This window comes from Syngnathoides biaculeatus, chromosome 6, assembly GCF_019802595.1.
Source record: "Syngnathoides biaculeatus isolate LvHL_M chromosome 6, ASM1980259v1, whole genome shotgun sequence".
In the NCBI taxonomy this organism is placed as follows: domain Eukaryota; kingdom Metazoa; phylum Chordata; class Actinopteri; order Syngnathiformes; family Syngnathidae; genus Syngnathoides; species Syngnathoides biaculeatus.
Window position 1 is genome coordinate 23592770 of NC_084645.1, and position 22494 is coordinate 23615263.

At 45.6% G+C, this 22494-nt stretch overlaps 1 protein-coding gene across 12 annotated transcripts in view; it reads left to right on the forward strand.

Moving 5' to 3' along the window:
- The window catches only part of LOC133502492 (unconventional myosin-IXAa-like), a 122661-nt gene that overhangs the window by 79245 nt on the left and 20922 nt on the right, over window positions 1-22494 (forward strand). For all 12 annotated transcript variants that reach the window (XM_061823341.1, XM_061823339.1, XM_061823340.1 and 9 more), the window contains 16 exons: window positions 1943-2032; window positions 7759-7875; window positions 8772-8906; window positions 10249-10370; window positions 10451-10592; window positions 14541-14736; window positions 15955-16074; window positions 18438-18513; window positions 18624-18770; window positions 18937-18976; window positions 19059-19181; window positions 20631-20711; window positions 20801-20911; window positions 21169-21291; window positions 21360-21509; window positions 21663-21964. In XM_061823341.1, coding sequence (XP_061679325.1) covers window positions 1943-2032; window positions 7759-7875; window positions 8772-8906; window positions 10249-10370; window positions 10451-10592; window positions 14541-14736; window positions 15955-16074; window positions 18438-18513; window positions 18624-18770; window positions 18937-18976; window positions 19059-19181; window positions 20631-20711; window positions 20801-20911; window positions 21169-21291; window positions 21360-21509; window positions 21663-21964 — 2075 coding nt within the window. The remainder of the gene's footprint in view (window positions 1-1942; window positions 2033-7758; window positions 7876-8771; window positions 8907-10248; window positions 10371-10450; window positions 10593-14540; window positions 14737-15954; window positions 16075-18437; window positions 18514-18623; window positions 18771-18936; window positions 18977-19058; window positions 19182-20630; window positions 20712-20800; window positions 20912-21168; window positions 21292-21359; window positions 21510-21662; window positions 21965-22494) is intronic.

Here is a 22494-nt window from a genome sequence, read left to right on the forward strand (position 1 = left end):
TTCTTTCAAGCGGACTCTATATTGTGATTGTTGATACGGAGGGGATTCTTTCTTTCACTTCCCGGTGGCTCCGTTAGGCGGACATGTTTATTGAGGCTCTGAATAAACAACGACGAAAGTGTTCCGGAGGTTTCTGTCAACGGGCCAGCCGGGGATGTTTTGTCTGCACGCAAGTCTTCCTCGTCCGCACCTTGATTACTCGCTGCCAGGGCTTTCCTATAGAAGCAACTCACCTCGTTCGCGTTGGAGTTTTGTGAACGAGATGCCCGGAAAAACAAATTTCCCTGGCTATCAAAAATGCAGCATTTACAAAGATAATAATAGCCTTGGCTTGACATCCTAACCTAAGATTAGATACCGTAACCTTGTCTTGAAAGCCTCGTACTTTGAAACCCTAACGCTACTGTAAAACCTGAACCTTTGCTTGAAACCCCAACTATGGTTTGGAACCCTAACTCTTGTAACCCTAAACTGAACTTAAACTCCTTATTTAAACTCTTATCGCTTATTTAAAACTCTACTTTAAAATCCTAACCCTGGTTTGATACACTCACCCTTGTTTGTAACTTTAACGTAACCCAGAAATCCTAATTTGTAACCTCAAACCTGGATTGAATCCCATCTTTGAAACCCTAAACCTCGTTTGAAACTCATTTTTGGAGACCTGTTCCATCCCATTGTGACGCTGTTACACAACAAGTACACAGTTGGGTACTACTAACAAAAGAATTTTGAAATCGTACTGAAATACTTGTTTTACAGCAGAACCCGTGACACTGGATCAGTTTTGACAAGTGTGTCTTTTATTAAAGGATTAGCGCTGTGATCTGTGGTACCGAGCAACTAATGCATGCAAATATCAACCAATCGCTTTGCGGCATTCAGAGTGGTCTTTGCTCCTTGCGCAGGGATTAGTCCGCAGTGTGAAATGAAGTCTGATAATACCCGCCTCGCACACGCGGGGTTTGGTGACACTATTAGTCCCGCTGTCATAATCCCAGTGGATGAAGGAGATGTTGTCGGTCTGACATTTGGTTCTCCCGCTGTGGCCCTGTCATCCGTGACTGGTCCTGGCCACGTTTGGTCTGTGGTTGAGTGGGCGCACGCCAGGAATACTCTAGGCCCAAAGCAGGAAGTCGTTTCTTCTCTTAGTACGCGTGAGTAACTGTGGATCGTAGCAACTAGTAGCCTACGAACACAAACCAAGGGGAAAAACTAAATTACAATAGAATAACTTGTAAACCAAATTTCACACATTGCATTTCCAGGCAATCACACGCGTAATTTCCGGCCTATAAACAGCGACTTTTTTCACACGCTTCCAACCCTGCGGTTTCTGCGGTGATGCGGCTAATTTGTGCATTTGTGCAGAAAAGGGAAGAGTGAGACCGGTGGAAAATATGTGCCGAGGATGTGACTTTTACCGGTACAGCCCTGTTAGCGCTGCGCTAGCGTGTTACTGCCGTCTCTCAGTGATTTCAACCAGTATGTTTTTGTTTTTTTTTTTTTTTAACTGGCACTGTTAGCGCGACGGCGCTAGCATTACCACAGCGGCACTAGCATTTGCATTACCGCGGCAGCGCGGTACTCTCTGTGTACCATCTTTCTTTGTAAATATCTCGCGTTTCAGTGTGGGCACTTGCGGCTTTTACACGGCTGTGGCCTGTGTATGTGCCAAATGGTATTTCCTTTACAAATGTACTGGGTGAGGCTTATAACCAGGTGCGCTCTGTAGGCTGGAAATGACGGTACTTTGAAAGCCTTACCAGACTTAAAAGCCTACTTTAAAGGCCTCCACTTTGTTTGAAACCCTAGCGCAAGTTTAGCACTCCATTTCAACTCCAGCTCATGCTTGGAACCGTCACTTGAAACTTTAACCGTGACTCGAAAGCCTGCTTTGGAAGCATGTATACTGATGTCTTATTTTTGTTGCCCCTTGTAGGTAAAAGAGGAAATGCTGCTGGAAGCGCTGACCACCAGGAAGACGGTGACTGTCGGGGAGCGACTCATCGTGCCCTATAAACTTGCAGAGGTGACCGGACGCATTTATCAAAATTCTACTTTTACTGATTTTTACCTCCCAGTCTTGAAATGAAAGTTTTCACTGTAAACATTTTAAACCGTTTTGCCTGAGCCAGGAAGTATCATGCTAGCTAGCAAATGCATAGCCAAACATCACTCCTCATTTTTACTTGTTGGATTCTTTCAATTTCAGTCGCAATGAAACCTTTCCTCCCTCCCCCTCATTTGAAATTGGTACAATCCAGTTGTCTTACACTATCTTTTGTTAATTAGCATGCTAGCTAACAATGGACAGACAAACCCACACACATAGTAACATGCGGGTTGAATAACCAGGAATGAATGGTACGATCCCCTTGTTTTACATCACTGTCCGTGAACCGCGAAGTGACCCGCAAGCTAACAGAAGTGCTAACAAACAAAAAAATATAACGGTGGGGGTCCACCGTCCGCTGATTGCCATTCTAGCCGGGACGTGTTCGCAAGGCCGACAGCCTCTTATCGACCGATCTTGATCGCAACCTGAAGAGACTCCGCGGCGTTGGTGTGTCGCGACATAAACACAATGCGTTATTGCGCAAAGGCCCAATCAGAAGATGTTGTTTTCTTGGCAAAGTGCGTCAGGCATCGATTGTTATTGGCGCTTCCTCGAGCTCGTCTGGGGGAGTTTTTCATTGTGGCCCGACCCGCACGCGCCGACTCTTCTACTTCCCCCCGCAACTTCCCGTTTCCTGTGGCGCCAAGCGGTCCGTAAACTGTCTTTGCGGCCTCGCCCGCCTCTCGGGGTGCGATACTCTCCCCGTGTAGACGCCACTTGTCAGTAGCCCGAGTCCGTCGCAAAGTACTCGATTACAGTGCGGAATTTAATTTGGCGTGCAGCCTTCTGCTGGAGGCCGCGGGGCTATTTGTCTGAGGGAGGAAGTACGACACACAAACACACATACAGAGTCTGCTTTCCCGACCACCACCCACATGCACATCTGATCTGCGCGCTAACAATAGTTGCTCACAACCCCACCCCCCAGCCCCCCACTCCTTGCAGTCATGTGCTCCGGTCTGTGGAATGTGCAGCCTCCGCTGGAATATGCAGTCCAGCTTTCACTGTAACGGTCCCTCGCCTGAATAAAAAGCCGAGACGTTTTCAAACGAGTAGTTGACTTTATATGCAGATTTGTATCGTCGGGCCTCGTGTGTGGTCCTCTAACAAGTACCAATGAACACGTCGGTTCCAAAATAAGGTGAAGCAGACTACCGTGTTGTTATAAACAAAGAAAATAACGCGGTGAAAAGCTAATCTAAGACACTCTACTTCAGGGGTGCTATCCGCTGATGCGGTCTCTTCGCAGATATTCCGAGTTGCGCGCAACAATGATAATAATCCAATGCAAATTGAAAGTATAACATCCAGCTATTCAGTTTGTGGCATTTTGCAATGTGATTCAATGAGTGAGGGATGACTGGCAGTTACATCTAATGGCACAATTCACATACGTACTGTAAAAAAGGAAAAGAAGAAGCCACTGGTTCCTTTTAGGCAGCACACGGAACTTTCTCTGCTCCTAGTTTACCTTACACCCGCCTAACCGTCCCCGCTCTTAAAGACGTACACTCATAATCACAAATGTTACAGAACTGACGCAGCCCATCAACGTTTTTTATAACGACAGCGTCCACCACCGCTGCTTTAGTTAGCAACACGGTCCGGGCAACGTAGAGCAAATACGAGCTAGACATGCCGCCGATGTTTACTTTCGATATTAATGGAGAAAGTTAAAAAAGAAACGCTGTCATTTTAAGATGCAGTGACTGTCGGAGTATGTGAATAATCGAAGGAAAGGTGGTTAAACTCGACGAGATTTTCTCTTTTCCGAGTGCGAGAGGTCTGGTCTCAAGCCAAAGTAGAAAGTCCACCTTGGCACAGCCTGATCCAGGATGAAAGCACAGACAATACAGTGCATAAGAAGCTAATTCTGTATTTTAAATCCAGGAGGCAACACAACATTAACCTTAAAACGGTTTGGGTCCCCCACCCCCGTTGGCTGGCTGCTTGAAAAGTAGATCTTGGGGTAAAAAATACTTCATCCCTGCTGTTTCTCTTTGGAGGTTTGGTTTCTTTCAGGATTCATCAGGGCCTATGTGCATCGTAGAAAGCGATTTTTCTTCCCAGTACTTCTCTCAGCCCAATTCCGTGTGACATCATCTTGAACGAGTGTGCCATTTTTCAAGCCGTGTGTTATGGAGCACGTCATTTACACCGAGGCGAGGAACCAGACCTTGATTTTTTTTTTTTTTTTTTTTTTTGTCTCGCTGCCCGCCGACCCCGCCAGACCCCCCCCACCCCCCCCCACTCACACATCATTTCCTCCCGTCGGCACATGTAGCTCATCTTAATCCCAACACATTGACCTGCTGTTGCACCATGGGAGTTCTCTCCTACCCGGGCACTTTGCCTAAGGAACTGGACAAATGAGGTTCTAGAAAGAGTCCGATACAAAATCCAGCTTTTAAAGACTGTATATCTTTTCGTTTTATATTTCAGAACTTGAATTTATCCACAAGTCGCTCTTGTCTCAGTGCTGAATGGCAAAATTCAAAACAGGTGTTTGGTCGGCGAACCGAAGGGAAACATTTCTTGGTTGAATTAGTCTTCGCTGTTCACGTTTTTAAGGCCGCGTTCGAGAAATTATATCAGATCAACGGTGCTGTGAGAGTCACACGGCGACATCAGCGGGTCCGAACAAAGAGACCGGAAGGGTCACAGAAAGTTTCGGCTGTTGTGGGTTTTGCCATTCACGTCTTTGTTGTAGAATTGCCAAGTTGCGCAAAAATACTTCGATGCTTTACAGAAGGCCAAATTCAGTTCCCGAAAGATTGTGGTGCATATTCGGTTCGTCCAGAATTTTCCCCCCCAAAGCCAAATAAATACCCCCAAACTCTTTGTGAGTAGCAGAGTAGCCTTGTGTCGACAGCTGAAGAGAGGAACACTCCAGTTCACTGTGTTCCTTTTCATTTATTTATTTCGTTAGTTTCTTTGGCACATGTGCGACTTGAAGCTTCTGGCCGAGCGAGTTCGCAAAGGCCAAGCAGCCAAAACTGTGCCGGATTCCACTCGGTGTGCGCAAGACAACTGCGCTGCTGTGTTTGGCCCGAGGCGTCTCCGCTGGCACGTCAGCTGCGTTCGTGGACCGTTCCCGAACTAAATAGTTGCGGTCTTCCCACGCGAGGGCCGTGGGTGAGAATGTAGATTTAATGCTGGTAAAACAATCTTAAATACTTGCCAGTTTAATTACGTCTCGCAAGGATCTGAAGTTTTTCATCATAGTTTGGATTGTCTGATTGCTGGATTAGGTGGAAACTGCCCGACAGATTTTCGCCAAACTCTGCAGACGTGTAGCGCATATGGGTTAGCATTGCCGAATATTTATTTGGGAGTCATAATCCCATTCGCCGATCAACATGTTATCCTCCAAGTTCTTTTTAAAGTGTTTTTCGCTTGAAACATAGACAAAAATGAAGCAAAATCCCTTTCGTCGTTTATTGACTTGTGAGGGCATAGAGTCTGTCCTCAAATCTGGGGTGGGGAAGAGGCACCAAAACAGGCCAATAGCCAGACGTCTAGTTGCGTCCTTGGGGAGGTTTAACCAAATTTGAGAGTGCCGTGAAGTCACGTATCGAGATTTAAGCATGTCTATGTGGTATCTGCGCTAATTTCAGTGGGTTAGGCATTCAGAGAACGAGAGCCCGAACTGAGGTGCTCTAGAACCTGCTGACTTCTTTTGATGACCAAAAGTCATCTTGTGCAAATTAGCCAGTTTAGGGGTTATAAGATGAACTACTCCTAGTCATTGAGTCTTGCTCCAAGATTGTGCGCTAACTGCAGGATTTTAATATAAGACATGGGAAGAGCAGAAAGAAGCCAAGCTCGTCATGACGAAATGTAACAAACGCATGAACTTTGCCGTGTGGCACTCTTGGATTCAATCACTTCTAGTAATTATTCACATTATTAACGTAGTGAAGTGAAGAAACGGGTTGAAGCAGGTGTCTGGTGTTTTATGTGACAGAGGAGGAGGAGTGAAGCTCCAGGGAGAAGAGATGGCGAGGGCGGACGGCTTCAAATATTTGGGGTCAACAATAGAGAGCAATGGAGAGTGTGGTAAGGAAGTGAAGAAACGGGTCCAAGCGGGGTGGAACAGTTGGCGGAAGGTGTCTGGTGTTCTATGTGACAGACGAGTCTCCGCTAGGATGAAGGGCAAAGTCTATAAAAGAGTGGTGAGGCCGGCCATCACGGACGGATTGGAGACTGCGACAACAGGAAGCAGAACTGGAGGTGGCAGAAGTGAAGATGTTGAGGTTCTCGCTCGGATTGAGCAGGTTGGATAGGATTAGAAATGAGTTCCTTAGAGGGACAGCCAAAGTCGGGAATGTTTTGGAGACAAGGTTAGAGAGAGCAGACTTCGATGATTTGGACATGTCCAGAGGTGATAGAGTGAGGAAATTGGTAGGAGGGGTGGTAAGGATGGAGCTACCAGGGAAGAGAGCGAGAGGAAGACCAAAGTAAAGGTTGATCGGTGTTGTGAGGGAAGACACGAGGACTTGTTGGTGTTAGAGAGGAAGATGCACGAGATAGGCTTAGATGGAAAAAGATGACACGCTGTGGTGACCCCTGACGGGACAAGCCGAAAGGAAACGAAGACGATTACAAAGCTCGGCAGTTGCCCGCCATTTAACGTTTGGATTTCTCTCAATCTAAACTCAGCGATACCCCCAGTTACAAGAGGGTGTGCACACTTGCGCAGGTGCATTATTCTAGCTGTTTATCTTTATTTTCCTCTCAAAGCAATTTGTCTTTGGTGCTCTCCACAGTAGAGAAACACCTCTGGCTACTTTTTGAGGAAATACGGTATTCTGTCAAGGCAGGATTTTTCATACTTTGCTTGTATTCAAGTTACTTTCGTTTATACGCCACCAAATCATATCTGGTTTGATTATGGCTGTGTGCCTAATGTATTATCTAATCGCGATTTGTACACTCGTAGGAAGGAATCCGACAGGAAATTATACTATATATAAAAGTATACTGGAACTTTCGCATCCCAGCTGTCAGTCCCCTTAAAACTGCATGATGATGTTCGCGTCATGAATTATTCATAACCTTTCTTGCATAACTTGTCTGAAGCGTCACGACCCAGTTGACTAAAAATACCGCAAAGAATCAATAATGCAAAAAGCAGCGCTTTAATGGTCTCGGCGGACCTCAGCCGCAGCGAGGCACAATACGGCGTCGCTGCGTTCCCACAACCCGCGTAACCTTGGGACAGTGCACTTAGCTTAATGCTAACACGCGATGCAAAACGCTATAGACGGGCTATGGAAATTAGCGTTGATGTCGCCGTTATAACCCTTTAATATTCGCAAGAATACATGGAGCCAAACAATATATGATAACAATACTCATAGGGATATATTCTTTATCATCTGCGAAAAGTGACTCTTACTGCAGTATATATGGATAATACTGCCACCATGTGGTGAAGGTGCACACATAAGGAATCTGTGCCATGCAATGTTTAAAAATATGTGCACAAATTGTTAAATTCCTCACGTTTTATCCAACCCCAACTCAATACATTTTTCCGCAAACAAGAGCTCAGACAGTACTGTAATGGAATCCGTACTCTGTAATGGATTACATTTTGGAAGTAACTTTCCCGAGGGTGTCGGTTTTGTGTGCAGGCGGGCACCGTGAGGGACTCCATGGCCAAGTCGCTGTACAGCGCCCTCTTCGACTGGATCGTGTTCCGGGCCAATCACGCGCTGCTCAACAACAAGGACCTGGAGGACAATTCAAAGGTGAGACGCGTCCATCCCGACGGGGCCGGGGGGGGGGTTGCGCCCGTGTTTGAGTGTGTCAGAAATATTCGGGCAGATGGCGTCGAATTCCCACTCTTAGCTCACGTTACCCCCCCTCCGGTCCCGCGTGCGTCTGTTCCTGCGCGTCTTTGTGTTCCCTCGGCGCTGACGTCACGCTGATCACGTCAAGCGTTGTTATCAAGGTTATTGTTCTTAGCTTCAAATAAAATAACAATATATGCTCTTAGGGGGCAATAAAGCCTTCCTTTTTTTTTCTCTCTCTTCTCTCTTTAAGAGAGAGAGAACGAGAGAACTTATTTGACAGTCCATTCCCTAATGAAATGAGGGCCCGCCTTCTTCAGCCTGTGCATACTAATGAGAAATCTTGCCAGGGAACTAAATGGCCCGAAAAGGCAAGAAAGAATTCACTTCCATAATAGAAACCCAGCTCCATATATTTTTATATCTATGTATATATATATATATATATATATATATAGATATAGCGGCACGGTGGTTCAGCTGGTAAAGCGTTGTTGGCCTCACAGTTATGAGGACCCGGCCCGGCCTGTGTGGAGTTTGCGTGTTCTCGCTATGCCTGTGTAGGTTTTCTCCGGGTGGCACTCCGGTTTCCTGTGAATAGTGGAAAATCACAAGTAATGGACAACCCCCCCCCCCCTCCCCCTTCGTAAAACTATTCCTCATAGCCGACAGTAATAGTTTCACCGGTAAATATAGCACAAACTCGGATCGCAAATTTAGATTAGTTCAATTTTATTTCACATTAACCTTAAAAAGAAGTGACTTCCAGACGGTTTGATTGAGAGAAAAATGCTCTACGTGGACGTATGGAATGGTGCAATTGAGGATGAGAAATGCTTGTTGCCACCTTCCAGATCTTTTCCATCGGCGTGTTGGACATCTTTGGATTCGAGGACTACGAGAACAACAGCTTCGAGCAGTTCTGCATCAATTTTGCCAACGAGCGGCTGCAGCACTACTTCAACCAGCACATCTTCAAACTCGAGCAGGTACACGCTTGCCGCGTTCTTTTACCTCGAAATGATTTCTTCCTTCTTTTCCCACGTTTGTTCAATTTTCCTTCCGAAAGTCTTCCCAAGACAGCGGAAACTCGTTTTTCCCCCGGAGGTGAAATTGCATCCCACTCCTCGTTGCGAGCCGTCACCGAAACCGAGTCCAAATGGGCTGTGGCACCGCAGCGGCGGGGGTGCCGTTGTCTGCGGGCTAGACGAGAAGAAGAAGACATTAGAAATGAGGCGTGTGTTTGAGAAGAACACGTCACGGGCGAGGCTCGCTCAACGCTTCCGCTGTCCAAGCCGTTCGAACCGAGTGAAGGATGTGACAAGCTGAGTCGCTGCCGTTTTGTTGCCTTCATAGTGGGGGTGATGCACCCGTAACAAAACACCCCCCCCCCCCCCAAAAAAAAAAAAAAAAAAAACGATTACAAGTGAATTTTGAAAAATAGTCCTACGATGGCATTACATCTGATAAAAGCGTATGATGAAGATGGCGTATGTTTCACTCAAATATGAAATTTTAGACCAATAATTGCTTCACCGGGGATCTCCAATCCAGTTCGCTAGGACAGAAGAGCCGACGAAGAACAAACGTGTGGTGCCGATGTTTCCCCGAAGGGATCGCAGGTTGCGCAGTTGTCGAATGGTTTCTGTTGTCAACATCCGTCCAGTCATCCATTTTCTCGGCCGCTTATCCTCACAAGGGTCACGGGGAGCGCCGTAGCCGATCCCGGGTGTCAACGGGCAGGAGGCGGGGTACACCCTGAACTTGTTGCCAGACAATAGCAGCTACTGTAAAGATCTATCCATCCATCTTTTTTAGCCGCTTATCCTCACAAGGGTCGCGGGAAGTGCTGGATCAATCGCAGGGCACATGGAGACAAACAGCCGCAATCGCAATCACACCTAGGGGCAATTTAGAGTGTCCAATGAATAGGAGTGGGAGGAAACCGGAGCGCCACCCAGAGAAAACCCACGCAGGCACGGCGAGAACAGGCAAACTCCACACAGCCGGGTCCGGGATTGAACCCGGCACCGCAGAACTGCGAGGCCAACGCTTTACAGCTGAGCCACTGTGGTGCCGAACCTAAACAGAATCATTTTAATCTCCGATTTATTTATTTATTTTTAATCTTTTGGTGTGTGTTCACCAAAGTTTTCCAGCGCAAAACCGTAGTACGTTAAATGCACGCAGTAGCGGTAGAAATTGGGGGTGTGTCGTTGCCAAGTCTTTTCACGTTTCCCTTCAAACGCGTTTAATACATTTGGAAACTAATCCCTGAATTCGCTTTGGCTCGTAGCCTTTGCTGACAATGTTGCGATGTCGGTCTCGCAGGAGGAGTACCGAGCCGAGGGCATCAGCTGGCACACCATCGACTACATCGACAACAGCGGCTGCATCAACCTCATCAGCAAAAAACCCACCGCGCTCTTCCACTTGCTGGACGAGGAGTGCAAGTACGCCCCCTGCTGGAATTTTTGCGGAGGCGTTGGCCGACGACTCTCGGCGTCACCGTGCGTGTCGTTTGTGGTGTTAGTTTTCCTCAGGCGTCCAATCAGACCTTGCTGGACAAGTTCAAGCGGCAGCATGAGGGAAACAGCTACATCGAGTTCCCCGCCGTCATGGAGCCCGCGTTCATCATCAGGCACTACGCCGGGAAAGTCAAGTACGGCGTTAAGGTGAGTTTTGTTCCTCTACGGCGTCCTCCGCAGTTGTCTTTTCCAAAATTCAGCTCCCCAAAACCTCCCACAAAGGTTTCAATCCGCGTTTGACGCGAGGACACCCACAAAAAGCGAAAGCGAACAGAAAATGGAAGTCCGCCATTTTACTTTGAAGTGATGGTTTCATTTCATATAATTTCATCACTAACAGGCAAGACACTTACCAGTAAATTAGCATTTTTTTTTTTTTATGCCACTTTTATTTTATATGGGGATGTCTCCCACATGTCCTGCTATTTTCTAAATCAATCAATCTTTATCGACCGAGCAAATCGTGGCGGTCCATTGCAATATTTTTATTATGCTAAAGATGCAAACAGGTTCATAAAAATCGTGTCCGCGTTTCCCTTCAAACTCTGTGGACACAACTGGATCAACGGTGAATACTCGGTTCTCGAACGTCCCCGTTCTCGAACAAATCGGTTTTCGAACAAAAATTTCGAGATTTATTTATTTTTTTTGCTTTTGTTTTTGAAAGAAAATCAAGTTCTCGAACTGTTTTTTTTTTTTTTTTTCTTCTTCCTATTGCGGACTATGAACCCCCAATCATGGCTCCTAAGAAGTGACACTGATCTCAGTTCTTTGGGAAAAGAAAAGAACTTCCGGGGGGGGGCGAGTCACCCCCGCCAAAGAGATTTAATACAGTATTTATGAACTCTAATAATGCTTTGTTCCGTTAGCATTTTTGTTTTTGTTTCAAAGATTTCGTTAACTCAAATTACAAGTTAATGTTTTTGTATGTTGTAAAAAATATAAGACGTATTTTTTTGTTTTTTTTCCCTCATTATTGCTTGTTTGAAGTTATTTTTTTATTATTTACATTACTTTTGTTCATAGAAAAGTTTACGAGGCTGGGGGCCGAGTCGCTACAGACACGGCAACACACTCCCAGCCTAGCCGACTCTACTCCTAAAGCATACATTTTAGGCAAAAAAAAAAAAAAACAACATTGCTTAAATTCTTTTGTTATATAAAGTATGAAACTATTGATGTATTTCTACTATGCAGTTTATTATCAGGAAAAGATGAAAAAACGCTTTAAAAAGCCAGATTTTTTTAAGGCTTGGAACGCATTATTTCTTATCTTATCCCATTAATTGTAATTGGAAATATCGATTCTGTTTTCGAACAAATCACTTCTCGAACTGCCTTCTGGTACGAAATGTGATCGAGAACATTTAACATATTACGTACCCTCGTCTTTATGCAGTCGTGGAACACTAAGAGATGCAATAATTTACAAATTCATCCATCTTCCTTTACATCTGAGAAAGATCACCAGCAGTGAATACAAAATGGCTGCCTCATCCTGGCACTTCAAGTCACAGATCCCTCTGGTGTATTGCAGCAGTATATTGAGGTTCTCTGTACAGTGAAATAAATGATAAAAGCAACTTGGGTGATGAAAAAAAGATTGTTTGTAAAAGTAGAAAAGAAGAAAAAAAATTACTAAGATTCATTTCTGTTAGTTTTCATGGAGAAGCCATATTAAGCAATCAAAGAAATGTCCAGAATATCCCAAAAATGAAAATATTATCTTCAGAAAACTCGTCTCGTATCGCAAAACTTCATTTCGGGCACCTTACACTGAAGATATGTTGACATTGAAAGTTTGGGAAAAAAATTAGTGTAGAATATTTTGTTTTCTTTGAAACAATTGTGAATTTTTGATGGATAATAATAGCTGATAATTCAATCAATAAATAATATCAGAATTAACTGATTTGCTAACTTTAACCGGGACATTTGAGGACATGGAGCGTCTTCACTGCACCTGAATGAATTTATATTTCAGGGATAGGGTGCAATTTTTATTTATTCGCGGCAGGGCGAGCAAAATTTATTACTATTATGGAATTCACTCCAATTTTAATACGATTCACTCCGATCACGACACGGTACCGTGTCCACACAAGTTGTTTTTGTTTTAAGTTGGTTTTGTCTGCGTAGCGCACCCAATATTTTTTTAAATGACATTCGTTTTTTTTTTTTTTTTTTGTTGTTTTTTTTTTATTCAGTATACAAAACGGCAACCAGAGGGGGGAAAAAGAGGTTCATAAATAAAAATACCAAAACTATTTATGAGATGTTGAAAGCGCCTTTTGTCAAGGCAGTTTTGTGTTGATCCAGCACATCCAAAGTATAATTGGCCTACTTCACAGATGAACCATCTTTTCTCTGCTTTCCTCCAAGCCTTTTATAAACTTGTCATGCTGTTGACCTACTTTTTTTTAAAAAATATATTCCCCATTTCCCCCCCCCCCCCCCCCCCTTCCTCCCCCTCCTCGCTAAATCTAATTCTCCCGCTCGCCTCCCGGCCGCGCTCTGATAAGAAGCACGTGTGCTGGAAGCGCTCCAGTGTTTTGGATAATACGACTCTGTTGCAGTCGGTTATCCCGGCCGGGAAGCGGCGAGGTGTCTGGCGCGCGCCGTGAGATGCGGAGAAAACCGTTTCAAGCGCGGGTGTCCAACGTGCGGTCTCGGGGAATGCTTGGCGTGTTCTGCTGGCCGCAAATGCGCTTTCATTGGCGACCGCGGCGGGCGGCGCATTCGGCACCTGGCCCTTCCCGACTTTAATCCGCCTCTTAGTAGCACCGCCGTCAAGTTGCAAACTTGCAGTTAGCGAAACCAGCCGTACGACAGAGCTCGTGCACCTCCGTCGTAAAATCACGTGACTTTTGTTTACCTCGCCATATTGCTGGTCAAGCTAAGCGTTGCTTGATGCTAAGTCGGTTGGAGACGACACGGAAATACGTCCTGTAGTCTTGTGCGATACCGTCAGACGTTCAGAAGGTGAAAATAAACGACGGCAAGTGGAAAAATGAGATGAACTCGGCATAGAGGACCCGTATTTAATGCCGAAGTCGATGTTTTCGCCGATAAGAAATTGGACTGTTAATTCGCTTCCCCTGGTCTTGGACAACTGGATCTACACATGGATCTGGTGAACTCGTCGAGATTTACACGGAAAAATTTGAAAATAAAAGTCTGGACGCATACGTTGCTGGATCTGTTCCCATCGGGAATAAATCCCACTGAGTGACGGTTTTGACGGCTCGTGAACGCGGAAGCGTGTTCGGCCACGCGTTAACCTTTGCCGGTGTGACAGTTTGAGCGCGCCCCCGTGCTGAAAAGTAAGTGAGTGAAAGAATACAGAAACCAACGCAAACGTATTGTTTGCACACGGAGTGTAAATGAACACGCGGAAGCAGCCTGGATGGGGAAGATTCAGACTGCCTCGGATGTTGAAAAAGTGGAAACATTTCCAAAAATTCGACGCGCATGCGCAATAACCTGAAGAAGACTTTTCAGCTCTGTGAGCGCTCAGACCGTCACACCTGAATCCATCGATCTTTTAAATAAATGACCCCTGGTTTTGCACAAACTCGCATTCATTAACTATGATTGAAAACAAAAAAAAAAAAGAGGACGGACTCGTCTCCACGGAACGTACACGGAAGCGATTCCGGCCACGCATGAACCTTTCTGCTGCGATAGATGGTTTATTTTCTTTTTTTTTTAAATCGGCATTGTTCTCAAATGAGCCAACTTGGCATTATAAATGCTTTTTGGTAATTTGAGACTGAGAGGAATAATTCCTACCTGAAATGAAGCGATCGCTACACTGGGGTGTGTGTATTTTGGTTGGGCGCCACCCATCGCGTAAAATTGCCGAAATCCTTCAATCTTTTCTGATCTTTTCAGCTGTTATTCCATAGAATGATCTCTTTGAATATCCGTCTCGATTGTTGTGACAACAAACCGCACAACAGGTTCTCCTCCGGTTCAATGTCCCCCACACTGTTTGACAGGCAATATGGCGCCGTGAAAACGGTGATGTCACGTGCACGATCGCCGTACAAAAACGACACTTAATGACATTTGGGCGTCTCCTGCTCTGTTCAGGACTTCCGGGAGAAGAACACGGACCACATGCGTCCCGACGTGGTGGCTTTGCTGAAGAGCAGCAAGAACGCCTTCATCTGCGGCCTGATGGGTATCGACCCCGTGGCCACCTTCCGCTGGGCCGTGTTGCGCGCCTACTTCAGGGCCCTGGTGGCTTTCAGGGAGGCCGGACGCCGGCACACGCACAAGAAGACGAGTGAGATGGCCGCTGATACGATTGTGTGACGATTCACTGCAGTTATGATTTGATCCGCTCATAATTTGAATATTCATTACAAATATGAGAACATGCAATTCACTACAATTACTCATTGATGATTCACACCTATTACAATCACATTACATCACAGTATCCGTAGTACCGTAATTTCCGGCCGATAACCATCGACTTTTTTCACATGCGGTGATGCGGCTCATTTGTGCATTTTTTTTCTAACGGCCACAAGGGGGCACTCGAGCGGAAAAGGTAAGCGTGAGAGCGGTGGAATGTATCTGCCGAGGAATTGACATTTACCGGTTCACGCTGCACTAGCGTGTGACTGCTTGTGTCTCAGTCATTTTTTTTACCAAGATGTTTTTTTTTTTTTTTTTAACCGGCCCTGTTAGCGCGGCGCTAGCGTTAGCACGTTGGTGTTAGCATTAGCGTGGCGGCACGAGCGTTCAACTCTCTTTGTACCGTCTTTCTTTGTAAATATCTCTTATTTTAATGTCGGATTCAATGTGGGCGCTTGCGGCCTTTACACAGCTCCGGCCTAGGTATGTACCAAATGGTATTTCCTTGACAAATACACTGGGTGAGGCTTATAACCAGGTGCCCTCTGTAGGCCGGGAATTACGGTACTTTTCGTGGATTTATTCAATACAGAATGGAGATACTTGTGAGAAGAGCAGCGCACGCGTCTCACAGGTGACAACGTAAACAAAATTCAATGGCGTGCACTCGCCTCCCAAAAACTTTTTTCAGCCATTCCCAGACTTCAATTATTCCATCCATTTTCTTAGCCGCTTATCCTCACACACTCTCTGTGTGGAGTTTGCATGTTCTCCGCGTGCCTGCGTGGGTTTCCTCCCACATCCCCAAAACATGCAACATTAATTGGACGCTCCAAATTGCCCCTAGGTGTGATTGTGAGTGCGATTGGTTGTTTGTCTGTATGTGCCCTGCGATTGGTTGGCGAGCGCCCCGCCTCCTGCCCGTTGACAGCTGGGATAGGCTCCAGCACTCCCTGCGACCCTCGTGAGGATAGGCAGCTAAGAAAATCGATGGCTGGATGGATGAATTTGAAATGCTGCAGAGGATGAATCAACGATGAAGGAAATTGCAGGGTTGGCGCAGTTACAGTGCAAAATTATCGCCGCGTTTGATGATTTGATTTGACGTGATTTGCAAACTTGGTCTCATTCCGCTCGGCAGGTCACGACGCCGCCATCCCTTGCGTCGCTGTCAAAACGGTCGACAGCTTCAGTTTCCTCCATCATCCCGTTCACCAGAGGAGCCTTGAGATCCTGCAAAGGTGCAAAGATGAGAAATACAGTAAGTGGGTCCGTGATTCGGTGGGTCACATTAAACGGGACATTAGAGAAAAAAAAAAAATGCAAGAATTCTGCCACAAATTGACAGCTCTGATTTGATTTAAGAGAAGAAATTTGTCCGAGTCAATTAAATTACAGTCGTAGTCGTCAGGAGTAAAATTTGGCCTGCTCTTAGCGCCTTACTTGTATTACCGTAAGCGGCCGGCCGGAACGTGCTTCTTGGAAGCGGTCGCCTTGTTAACGGACTTTAAAACGGGGGGCACGTTTCCAAGTTGGGCTCGAGTGAAAACTCTCTGAAATCAATTCCAGGCCGAGGCCGTTACTTGTGGTCAGTAACATGTGGACCGAGAAGCTTTAGCGGCAAACCGTAAGAAACGGAACCCCGGGCGCTCAGTTCCCTTTGTGACCGATCGGAAAAATCTGTGGAATTTGTCCCGAGTGGGCCGGGCAGATGTTGATAAGATTGGACTTTCTTTATTCGTCATGTGTATCGTTATTATTCTACAACACGCCGTTAAATGGAATCTGATTCGTTTCGCAGAAACAATGCAAGATTACAAAACTGGCCCAAATGAAAATAAAAAAAAAAAAAAAAAGAAGAAGAGAAGGCTTTGTTGAGGAGAAATGCGCATGTTGTAAATAAGTAAACAAGTGTGGCAGAGTGTGTCCTCCACTGTCACGATGATGAAAGATTTTTCCGAGGACAGCTTGGAATAAAAGTCCCCGAACAAAGTAAAAATACATGACAGCATTCAGGGTGAAAAAAAAAACTGCCTTGGTTATCTTATCCTTAGGAAAACACATAAAATAAAAATAAATAAAAGTACATTTGGAACTAAATGTATTGCTAAATCCATCCATCCATCCATCCATTTTCTTTGCCGCTTATCCTCACGAGGGTCGCGGGGAGTGCTGGAGAGTATCTCTGCTGTCAACGGGCAGGAGGCGGGGCACACCCTGAACTGGTCGCCAGCCAATCACAGGGCACGTGGAGACAAACAGCCGCACTCACAATCACACCTATGGGCAATTTAGACTGTCCAATTAATGTTGCATGTTTTTGGGATGTGGGAGGAAACCGGAGTGCCACCCGGAGGAAACCAACGCAGGCACGGGGAGAACATGCATACTCCACACAGGCGGGGCCGGGATTGAACCCGGGACCTCAGAACTGCGAGGCCAATGCTTTACTAGTACCAGCTACGATTTATGATTTATTTTTATATCTGCGTTAGTGTTTCACATTTTTTTTAATTGATTATATGGTACATACAGTCAGTGTTCCCTCTAATTTTTTATGTCTGAGCAAACACACTACGCCCGTGAGCGCCCCCTTTGACCACCGTGAGCAACATCAGACGTACGCACTGCGGTCAATCAGTGTCGTCCGTTGACGTTACATAACTCATTAAAAGGTCCAGATCACATTCCCATCAGAACATTTTTAAGAATAATTTTGTGTTTTTGAAAATGTCAACAAACCAAGCCAACTATGAATTGTAAATTTGAAATGTCGCTTCCAACATTGTTTCATTTATTTATTTTTTGTCACCCCACAATGATATCCCCATCTCTTTTTCTTGGTGTAAAACTAAATTATTGCTTGCATAATATCTTTAGCAATGCATGTTGAAAGCTGAATGATGCTCCCAAACAGCTTTAGAGTTAATGTTACATTATATATATTTAAAATACAGAATTAGCTTTTTGGGCACAGTATCGTCTGTGGTTTCATCCTCGATCACGCTGTGCCAAGATGGAATTATAACATTACGCACCAATTGTAATTACCCCTTTAAGAGCGGAGGGGGCGGAGTCAGGTAAACCAGGAAGTAGAGTGTGTGGCCCGGTGTGGCCAGGCAGCAGTTGTGAGAGGCAGTGTGCAGTGATTAAAAAAAAAAAAAAAAAAAAACGTCAGGATGGAGTTCACTGTGCTGGATCTCTTTTCATCTGCGATGAGAGTGTGCGCAAATGCGCAGTTGCGCAGCTGAGAGGCAACATTGCATACAGTATATAATACAAATGAATGAATACTTTACATTACACAAAATTTGGCACGACCAATGCAATAATTTTTTGGGGTCATTTATCTACAGTGTGTTGTAGAATAAATGAAATCATTTAATGTTCAGTACAATTCATTGCATACTTTGGTTTAAAAAAAAAAAAAAAAAAAGACATTCTGGAGTTTGTAAAATGTTTGCTGCCTCTCACAAAGAAAGAAAAAATGCACGCTCACTTCAGTCAAAGGAAAGCGGCCCAGTAAGGAGGCGTGTGTGTTATTAATTATCAAGATGATTTACAATCCGCATGAACAAATCCACGATTCAGCGCATCTGCCGTCTTCTTTTCCGTTTCGCGGAGGCATCGCAAGGAGGAATCCTCGCTCTCCGCTGTCAGACCTGCAAGGCGCCAACACCCTGAACGAGAAAGCCAGCCGGTGAGTGCGTACAGACGTCGTGTTCCCTCCCTCGCGCTTCCATCGAGACATCTGCGCGAATTCCAACGGGAAGCCCCGAAGTCTTGATATTCGTTGCCGCCCCTCCGCAGGGATGGCTTCGGCGTGGGCTGCAACGGTCGCGGCCCGAGGTCGGGACGCCTGTCTTCGGCGGGGAGCCCGGCGGCCCTGGGGGAGGACGGCATCTTCGTCAACTCGTCCAACAGCAAACTTCTGGAACGAGCTCAGGGAATCCTACTGTGAGAAGCCGGACCGCGTCGAATAGTTTTTAACACGCGTTCTGTGGCACCTTGCTTGGTAACAGGCTTGTGTCTCACAAAACTCTCATATCAAATCCACATTTGAATTGCTTTTGTTCTCCATTTAATGTCTGCGAATGAAATCGTAGTTTCGCTCTCTCGACAGGAGAAACAAAAACTGCAAAATCAAGCCCAGTCTGCCCAAGGTAGGACCCGTCTTCACATTGCTAGTTAAGGATTATGTTTTGGATTCTGATTTTATGAAAATGCTTTGGAAACTGTCACTAGCACTTGTTAGACGTGAAGTCTCTGCGCCACTTGAGCAGCGTGACGTTGCACGACCGCATCACCAAGTCGCTGCTTCACCTGCACAAGAAGAAGAAACCGCCCAGCATCAGCGCTCAGTTCCAGGTCAGTTCTCGCTCTTTGCTGCCCCCGGCTGGACACTTTGCGAAAATGACCTGCCTAGCAACAAGCAGCATTTTTTTTTTGTCCCGACTTTCCATGCAGTTTAAAAAAAACAAAACACGTGTAAAATACAGAAACGTATTAAATTCCTAAATGTTATTTACACTTGCAAAAAGTTTGTTTTACAAATTGTACCTTTTCCTCTACGACCAACTTGTCTCACGTCGAACAAGGAAATTGAGTTTTAAATCAGCTATTTTTGTGTGATTTTAGCTGACGTTGTCCTTTTAATGATTTTAAGAATAAGAGTAATTATTTTTGATCACAATTAGTAGTAGTAATTATTGTCTGACATTGGCTCTCAACATACGTGGAACTAATAATAATAATTATATATAATATACATATTATAAACCTCACCCAGTACATTTGTAAAGGAAATACCATTTGGTACATGCATAAGGCGCACGTGTGTAAAAGCCGCAAGTGCCCATGTTGAAACACGAGATATTTCCAAAGAAAGGTCGTACACAGAAAAAGTTTTCAAAGTTTAAATTCCTTAGCTTAGCTTAACATAGCAACAACACGGTAGTACGAACAGGGCTGGTAAAAAGCACAGAAGCGCAGCACTAAGAAGGGTGGTTAAAAAAAAAAAAACATACCTAAAATATTCACTGACACGTGGCAGTAACATAGCAGCAACACGCTAACGTGAGCATGGCGCTAACACGGCCGGTCCAAAAGAAAAAAACATGCCGGTAAAAATAACTGAGACACGGCAGTAGCACCACACTAACGCTAGCGCAGCGCTAACAGGGGCAGTTAAAAAAAACAAACAAACATACCAGTAAAAGACACTTCCTCGGCACATACATTCCACCGGTCTCATTCTTACCTTTTTCCCGCTCGAGTGCCCCCTTGCGGCCTTTAGAAAAGAATGCACAAATTAGCTGCATCACCGCATAAACCGCAGGGTCGAAAGCGTGTGGGGAAAAAAGTCGCGGCTTATAGGCCGGAAATTATGGTAATCATTTCCGGTTGGGAATCATTTATCTCGAGGAAGAGGTAAAAATTGTGAGCTACTTGACTCAGCAGAAATGACATCATCAAGCTTGCCCTCTCTTCTTTTTGTCCACGTTTTCAATGTTTCCAGCCACAATCGTGTATTTCACACAAACCACTGCATCACCAGTTATTAATATTCTTATTTTTTTTTCAATCTATAACTTGAGTTTGATCGATACTAGTTAGCTTTGCAACTAACATAGCCAGTAAGCAACCGTTAGCAAAAAAGTCACAATAACGGTTAACTGTAGTTAATCGTAACTCCAATCAGAGTAATGCTAAAATTAAGTACATATGCATATCAAATATGGTTTTTTTTTTTATGTGACGCAAAATTGAACTGAATTGGTTTGATTGAATGTGACAAGATTGTGTTTTTGCGTGCAGGCCTCCCTGAATAAGCTGATGGAGACTCTCAACCAGTCAGAGCCGTACTTTGTCAAGTGCATCCGCTCCAATGCTGAAAAGGTAAAAAACAAAAAAAAAATTAATGTAACATCATTTTGTTCGCTTTTCTCTTAAATTGCTACTAAACTAATATTTCTCGCTTTTGTCAGCTACCGTTACGATTTAACGACAGCTTGGTGCTCAGACAGCTGCAGTACACCGGGATGCTGGAAACTGTCCGGATCCGGCAGTCGGGGTACAGCGTCAAGTACACCTTCCAGGTAAAGATTACCAAACGGTCAATTTATTGGACAAAATATGACGTACGGGTAAGCTTCGGATACACCACGAAGTGAAAGAAGAATGGGATGAGGAATAAAAATGTCTAGATCGAAAAATGTTCGTCGTGACATACTATAATCATGCTCATTCGTTAAATGTCATTTCATTTCGTTCAAGTTTAAAGTTTAAAATTAAGAGCCGTGAGCACCCATCGGCAACGAGCGTCTGGTAACCGTCGACGTGATTTCCTTTCTAGGATTTTGTCCGTCACTTCCATGTGCTGCTGCCTCGAGGCACGAGTGCGACCAAGTCCGGCATCCGGGAGTTCTTCAGGCAGATCCACCTGATGCCCGCCGGCTACCAAGTGGGCAACACAACGGTAAGCGCGCCCGCGAAATCCTCCTCGTGTCATCTTGTCGCGTGAGTGACCCAACTTTTCTGCTTCAGGTGTTCCTGCGCGAGGTGGAGCGTCAGCGCCTTCAGACCCTCCTCCACCAGGAAGTTCTGCGGCGCATCGTCACACTGCAGCGCCGCTTCCGGGCGGTCCTGGAGAGGAAGAACTTTGTCAGGATGAGGCTGGCTGCGTGTGTCCTTCAGGTGAACTTTTTTCCACGGGTAGCATGTTTTTAGCGGAGTTGGCAAAACCGTGGCATGATCCACAAATTATTAATAACAGCTAGCGAATAGCGTAAACCGCGTTGACCTCAAAACTCGGAACCTTTCGCCACATTTTCTTCATCTGGTCTGCAGCGATGGTGGCGATGCTGCCTTCTCCGAGATTCCGCCATGGAGCTGAGGCTGGAGGAGGACGCCGTCGTGTGCCTCCAGGCGGCCTGGAGGCGCTGCAGGCAGCGCCGGACGTTCCTCCGGTGGCGGCACTCGGCCGAGGCGATCCAGAGGGGCTGGAGGCGGCGCAGGCGTCGGAGGACCGCGGCGGCCGTCACGCTGCAGGCGGCCTGGAGGGGATTCGCGGAGAGGAGGCGCTACTGTGAGATGTGCAGGACTGTGACGCAGCTGCAAGCGATGGGAAGGGGTTACCTGGCCCGGCGCAGGTACATAGAATTGCCCGATAGCAGCTGAATCTGATTTATTCCTAACACAGATAGGGGGCGCTAAATTGCGTTTGCTGTTTGTGGGTGTGTTGCTCATGGTTGCTCATGCTAAAATTGCAATCTTTTGCTAAAATCCCAATCACGGGAATGTGTCTCGATCTGTGGCCTTGGATCAGAAGATGGCCGCAGTTCAGGTCTCAGCCCGTTCAGAACCTCGGACAGTTCTCTTTTGCGGAAAATGGGCCGGCGATGGTCTTGAGTGAATGAAATACGATATTTTCCGCACTATAATGCGCACCTAAAAGCCTTTAATTTCCTCAAAAGCCGATGGTGTGCCTTATAATCCGGTGCGCCTTATAATTGGATCAATATTGAGCCTCTAGCGCAGCTCTATCTAATGGATGCATAACGTAACCCCAGCCTCTACTGTAGCATCTATTCTATGCGCCTTATAATGCAGTGCGCCTTATATATGAAAAAAAGTTTTAAAATGTGCCATTCATTGAAGGTGCTCCTGATAGTGCGGAAAA